Source organism: Lolium perenne, chromosome 6 (assembly GCF_019359855.2).
Source record: "Lolium perenne isolate Kyuss_39 chromosome 6, Kyuss_2.0, whole genome shotgun sequence".
Taxonomy (NCBI): Eukaryota; Viridiplantae; Streptophyta; class Magnoliopsida; order Poales; family Poaceae; genus Lolium; species Lolium perenne.
The window spans coordinates 178285877-178293092 of record NC_067249.2 but is presented as its reverse complement, the minus strand read 5'-3'; the positions used below and the strand labels follow the sequence as shown (position 1 = coordinate 178293092).

The 7216-nt window shown below is 45.1% G+C and overlaps 1 protein-coding gene across 1 annotated transcript; it reads right to left on the bottom strand.

Moving 5' to 3' along the window:
- Nucleotides 1-778: 778 nt before the first annotated feature.
- LOC127306815 (anaphase-promoting complex subunit 8) lies at nt 779-5212 on the bottom strand. The gene is made up of 4 exons (XM_051337528.2): nt 5017-5212; nt 4562-4934; nt 2084-3334; nt 779-1764 (listed from the first exon to the last, which is right to left on the bottom strand). The coding sequence occupies exons 1-4, from the start codon at nt 5103-5105 to the stop codon at nt 1675-1677; spliced, it is 1803 nt and encodes a 600-aa protein (XP_051193488.1). The 5' UTR covers nt 5106-5212; the 3' UTR covers nt 779-1674.
- Nucleotides 5213-7216: the final 2004 nt, after the last annotated feature.

Below are 7216 nucleotides of genomic sequence, written 5' to 3'. Positions count from 1 at the left end.
TAGGCCCACCCATTGTTTCGGGTTCATATGTACCCACTACCCGATGTGTATTTTCGCATAGTACACCACTGTTTCATGACGAATTGGCCACATCTTAGTTCCTTGTAGTATCTTGCTGGACAGCGACGCACACGTGAATACACGTCTTCTAGCCACACACCAAAACTGCCGAAAACAGAGCATACTTCTACTCTGCATAAGCTTTTTGCAGTTCTTGGAACTAAAAAAAGGTTCCACTTCCCAGATATTTGACCTTCGTAACAAAAGAATGATCTGTTTGCCCTCTCTGCCTGTTGCAACCAGAAATTGGAAAACAGCGAGCAAAGAACAGGGCGAGCTTGTACGGATAATTGTAATTATATGAGCATTCCGTCAGTTGCGTGCAAGGTGCATCTTGATTCCCAATCAGTGCGCGGTGCCGATCTATCACCTCACCAAGACGATTGATTACCTCATTTCGTTCATTCGTTGTGGATTACCCCAGGCGTAAAGCAATGGTGAATGTTCGTGATCAGCTCACTGCTCTAAGTAACAGAGATCAGACGATGCAAGCAACGGAACGTGTATTCTAAGCATCGTTGCACGCACAGGTGATGCTATTACTCGGGATACATGTGAACACTTTGCAAACTTACCATTGAACAGCGCACAATCACTTGCAGTTAAATAGGGGTAGCATCACAGCGAAGATACACACCTCAGTCCAGGATATCTAAAAGAAAAGGGGGATTTGCGGCTCAATAATAAAGACAACATCACCAACAACTAAATGGTAGTATGAAGAATAAAACGTGCGTGCCACTTAAACGATAGCCATTAAACCAATAAAGAGTAGAATATTTGCAATCAGATAATGTTTTTTTCTTCGGAAGTGCTATACTACTACTCCATCCTTACTGCAAGATAATAAATCCCTACACTCCAACGGCCACATAAAGTGGGGCTACCAAACATCCACCATTGCAAACGGCAGAGATGCCATACTTCGTAAGCAAACAAACTCTATTGTCGTTATAATAAACAGTGAACAGCAACTACTGTAAAGATAAGCAATAATGTATGCACCCGGGGTCCAGACAAGGCAAGCCTTCCAAAGAAGCTCAATAGCTTATATATGCAAGCAACTGCAGGGGGGGCAACACATACCAAAGCAGTCCAGTGAAGAAAAGCCATAGATATTCAGAACTAGAAGCCTGGCAGAAATCCATCGACGATGCTGCTTGAATTGGCGATCTGGATCATCCCAATGACGCTCATCTTCGCACCATGCAGGCGCCTAGTTCTCCTAGTTGCCAATCTCCAGCAACTCAAAGCGAGCATCATGCGTACAAGGTCATCATCTCCAGAATTGTGGAGTCGTCTGGCAAGGCTACAGACGATGAGCATCACTGTGTGAGGGAAGATCGGAGCTAGATCCTTTGCCCCAGTTATTAGAAACACCAGTTTCATCAGGTGGGCAGCCCTTGCTAGCTTTTCCTTGGCTGGAGTGGGGTGAGTAACAAACCGACTCTCCTTGTCCATGAATACTCTGGTTTGTAGCTTTCTCTTGAAATCAAATGTATCGTGCCTCACTGCATGCAAGATGGAGATAAAAAAGAAGCAGATTGCACTTCTCTCTTGTACATTTACACTTGGCCGAGTTTCCCAAGCAAATAACTTATCTGCAGGTCAAATTTACAATGCAAAATGATCAATATCCATTGAAGGAAATCCCGATTGCTCTCGTTTTATCCCTTGTAACATACTTTTTGCAGTCTCCTTTTCCTGCAAATGTTGAGCACAACAAAGTTGTAGCAGATCAAAAGCATCAGGAAAATAGAGCAAAAACAGAGTGGTTATATATGATGTTATTCTATTTTCCGCTAGTAAACCCTGGACTCATAAGTGTGATTTGAGCAAATATGCACTGTTAACAGAACAAACTAAAGTGGATACAAGGTTGAAGCTGTTCGAGCTGCATATTTGCGCACAAACATGATCATTCATTAACTTGTTTGTTAATTATAGTGTCAGCATTTCACCTTTTAGTCAATTTAATATGTCGTTCTATTCAACAAGGTTGTTAAGTATATAGAGAACTTACAGGGCCGGTGTAATCCAAGAGTCTTGTGCAATAGTGTTCTGCTTCCTCATACCTGCCGATGCTCTTGCAATGCTTTGCAAGGAAAAGCAAGGCTTCGACAAAGTTCTGGCCCTGCCTTTCCTCAACTTCCATTCTCTCTACATCCTTCTTGTAGTAAAATGCAGCCTCCTCAGATTGCCCAAGCATACTGTGCAACTTTGCTAACTGATGTAGTGCTATTCCTTCAGTGTCATTACTATTTGCAGCCCTCTCATAGCACTTGATAGCTTCTTCAATCATTTGAAGTGGGTCACTTTCATAGCACTGAGCCATAGCAATCCACAGTCGAGCATCATTAGGTTGTAGGTGAGATGATTTTCGGAAGTAGTACAGTGCATAAAATGGCATTCCCATCATCTCATAGATCTGACCAAGACCATACCAAGCACGGTAATCCCTCGGATTTATATCAACAGCTCTCCTGTAGGCATCAATTGCAGCAGGTGTATTTTTCAACTCAACATACTCATGTCCCATGAGAGTCCAAGCTGAGAGGTACTTGCGGTTAAGCTTTAGTGCCCTCTGGAAATACAAAACTGACTTCTCATGCTGCCCCTTCAAACTGTAGTAATTTGCAATTATGCAGCAAGATTCTGGACGATATTTATCTGTCAAAAATACTCTGTGAGCAAGGAAACTCAAAGCAGTCAAGCTTTCCTTGGCATACAATAAATTTGAGTAAATATCCATAGAATCCACACGAAAAGGATCAGTTCTGAGGAGTTCTTCAAAAATCATGTCAGCATCATCCAGTTCCCTCATGCTATACTGAACAGTTGCTATTTGAGCTTGAATGTAATCACTGCAACGGAAGACACCCATCAAGCGCTCGTATCTTTTCAAAGCTTCTTCATGCATCTTTAACTCCAGATGTGCACTAGCAATGAAGAAATCTTTCATCCAGTGATTCTTCAGATTTAAGTTGTTCAAAATATCACTGGTAGTGCACAAAGATTGTATCTCTAACCAAGCACACCAGTTCCAGGGGTAGCTATTGACAGATTCCACCAGAACAGTTCTAGCTAGACCTTCACAGCCTTTATCGCGTAGAACTATTCCATACAAGTACAAGCCAAACGAATCAATAGCGCCAGTTCTCCGATATGTAGAGAGCTCTCTCTCCAATGCAACTAGTTCCTGATTAACAACATTGCTCTTCCCCAAAGATCCTTCAAGCTCTATTGTCTCTTCATCTTTCCGCTTTTCTCCAGCCTAGAAGAGCAAATTACAATGCTCATCAGGCATGCCAATTAATTAAACTATAGATAGAACAGAGGCAGTTTGCAGAATCTATAAGGGTAAATAGACTGTGGAAGAAACAAGGGGAAAAAAATAGCCTTAGTTAGATATGGTCATAGTTCCATAGGCCAAATTATGGAATGTCAGTAAGTCACAGACATTACCAAACACTGACACATTTGTAAGAAATAGAACAAATTTCCCCTTCAAATTTGAATCGCATGCAAATAGGGTTAGAAGAATCCAAAATAATGTTAGATAACAGTAATTTCCAAGCTTCTTTAAAAGAACATACAATATATGCATCATCATCACCATCATGAAAGCCTCTCATCCCAATCAAGTTGGGGTAGGCTAGATATGAAACCCACAGAAATGTATGGAAACCAAAAAGAGAAAGAGTAAACAAAGTACAAGTAAGCTAAGATTCAGGCACATGGATTGCTGATTTCCATGCAGTCCTATCCAGAGCCAGATCTCTAGGTACATTCCAATCCCTCAAGCCCCTTTTAATCTAATTTAATTTAACATCACAGCAAGTACTTACCATACAAAGAGTTAGCCAATCATCTTACAAACAACTAGAGAGAAAACCACTGACAGGCAAAAGAATAAAGTAACAGATAAGAACAGAAAATGACTACATTCTTTAGATGTCCGCGACCCAATCTGAACTTTCATCAAAGAGGTAAAAATCAGAACCCGGAGGATCCATAATGTATTCCTGCTTTATTAAACCATGACGAAAGCGAATCTTCTCTTATACTAGAGAACCTCTCATTCGATTACATGTTTCATTTCCCAAGTCTAATGATCAGGTGATGAACAAAAGAGCACAGAGCACCATTTGTTCACCACCGCTAACAGTAATAACTATTGAGTATCCAGTTATTGTCTACACTAAAAATCACAGTAAATCGTGTGCTACTTCATTTGCAGACCAAGGAGAACCAGAGAGACACTTCCTCCAGTAAATCCTGACACGCATCGTCAAAACATCCTACAAAATACCATTTCCTCAATTGGCAACTCACAACAACGACCAAATCTGGCCTCTTCTGTACCAGCTCCAGCGGAGCATTTCATCAAACACCTCCCGCCCCACCCCAGATCTGCAAAGCCAGGCCTCCGCTCCAAAGAGCAAACAGGAATATCATCACTGAATGAATCATAGCGTAGGTGCACCGCAGCGTGTCTTACCATGTAGAGGGCGTAGCAGCGCAGGAAGACGGCCTTGCGGCCGACGTGGCCGCGCAGGACGTGGGCGGCGCGGCGGTACTCGCGGCAGTCGAAGTAGGTCTTGGCGAGCAGGTACTTGTCGGCGCCCGCGTCGAAGGCGTCGTCGTCGGGGATGGGCGTGCTGACGTACGACACGCCGCCGAGCGGCGTCCCGGCCTCGGACCCGCCGCCGCCGCCGGGCCGCATGCGGCGGCGGAAGCTGGACCCGCCGCTGCGGTGCAGGTGCAGCAGGCGCCCGCCGGGGCCGGCGCCCGAGGAGGACGGGGTGTCCATCGCCGCCGGCTGGGACGGCGCGGCGGCGTCCGGCTCGATGCCGACGAGCAGCTCGGCGGCCCTGCAGATGGGAAGGGGCCGTTAGGGTTAGGGTTTTGAGTTTCGGGAGGACAAGGGGGTTTCGGGGGTGGGGGGCGGCGTACCATTTGGCGGCGGAGTAGAGGCAGCGGTCGCCGAGCTGGCGGGCGGCTGCTCGGAGCTCGACGCGGTAGTTCTCCTTGGAGGAAGCCATTGCTGTGGCTGGCAGTGGAGCGGATCGGCGCAGTGAGGGCGTAGATTTTGAACTTTGGCGATGCGACGGGAAAGGGGAGAGACCAGAATTTGGAGGAGGCTGTGGCTGTGGCGCTGTCCAAACTCCGAAGTCCAATATTTTGGAACTTTAAGCATTTCGAGGGAGAACTTGGTTGGGCTGGGCTCGCTAGCTGGTTGGGCCTGAGCAGGAAACCCGCGTGGTAAAACTAAACTAAACACACACACACACACACACCTGACACCCCACCCCTTCCCTCTCTCGATCTTCTATTATATAATTAAAACAACAAACAACCAACGGTATAGATTAGCCAAGGATAAGCAAATTAAAAATAACGGCCAAGATCGTCAGATTTCTAGGGCTATTTTCATATATAAATGCCTACAGCGTGCGCGAGACCAATTCTCACGATTCCAGGATTAAACAATCCCTAATCAGCCACGTAAAAGAAAAACCTAATCAGCCGCCGCCGGTCCTGCGGCCGCCATTGCCGCCGCTCCGCACGGGTCTGATGCAAGCAGGCACCACCGTGTGGTGGCAGAACCTGCCGGCGCGTGTGCCGTCAACCATGAGATACCAATACTTTAAGATGGGGGGCTCTTTTGTTATCAAGAATCCAATGAATATCCACACATAGATTAGTCTTTTCAATAGTTCACGTGACGGTGCACCCCATGGAATCAGTCCGCCAAGGCATTGAACTGCGACAACACGGAAGAAGAACTTGGCAAGAGCGTAGGTGAGGAGCAGAAGTAGTTCGCCTTGGACACACCAAGTGGTCCTACTCGATGTCTGCAGGTAAGCGCAATTTCTCTGTTCGTATTTTCCTGTATGCGGACACATGAAAATACAAGTTTATATACATCTTGCATGCACAACTGACCGATAGATTGGCAAGGCTCTAAAATCAAATAGTATTATTTACATACATACGATCTCCAAGACTTCAGTTTAATATTTCACCCCAACTATGAATTTACATTTTAATCCGACAAATTTCACGTTCTGTGCAGATTCTTTACCATGGCGCCATTCGTACAAAAAAAACTAGCACCCGTTACTGATGTCCCAATCTCAGCTCTCCTAACAGTTCCGATGACCAAGCAAGTAGAGTCTGGGAGCCTAGGGCGGGAGATCACCCCCTACTGGGAGCATATGGCCGGAGATCGCCCCTCTCCATCTCGTCGGCGAGGCTGCCACGCTGTGATTGCCGCTCTCCATCTCGTCGGCGAGGCTGACACCCTATATAAAGGCAATGTTTCCAATTTGTATTGCTTGCATTCACTATTTTTGTCACCTTTTAATTTATGGCATATGATGATTTGATGATCCCACATGCGGTTTGCATCGGCTAGGTTTTAATTATTTTCTGATGATTCAAGCAGGTTATGTGCTCTCCTCAAACATTGGTGTACAGAAGATTCAATGAAGACTGAAGATAAATAGATCTATGCAAGAGGTTTTAGATGCGCGTATGAAAGAAAACTCGATTAGTTCAAGGTAAGAAGTCGATCCATGACCGATAGGATAACTATAAAGCTGAAAGAAGCGCAGACATCATACCATGAGTCCATCTATGAGATATCTATCTACTATTATTACATGATCTCTCTAGGTGACAATGGTTTGCTACATGAGCAAGAAGGACTGCAGTGATTTCAGGTTGCAAGCTTAACGCTGACGTGTCTACTGCACTAGCTTGCCGCGATGTGTCAACATGTCACCCACACCCACGATGCACAACATCGTATGCTCGCGGCATGCATCCAAGCGAAGGTCGTCGACAGAAACATCGGAGAATCGCTGCATGGCTAGCGCGGGCAGCGGGCGAACTACACAAGGGCATCGGCTCATGCCTCTTGGACTTTAATTCACAAGATGGTGATGCTCTGGAATAGACTTGGAATCATTATTTTGGTGATGTATAGAAAGTCATATCTTTCTTTCACATTTTAGATTGAGTTGATCAATGCTAACTGATTTCTTTATGGACGAGAATAAGCTATGGAGGTGATGAGGTATACACACGTTGCAACATGTATTTTTCATAAGTTATAAGAGTTATTGTGTTTCAGTGATTGTATTATGAG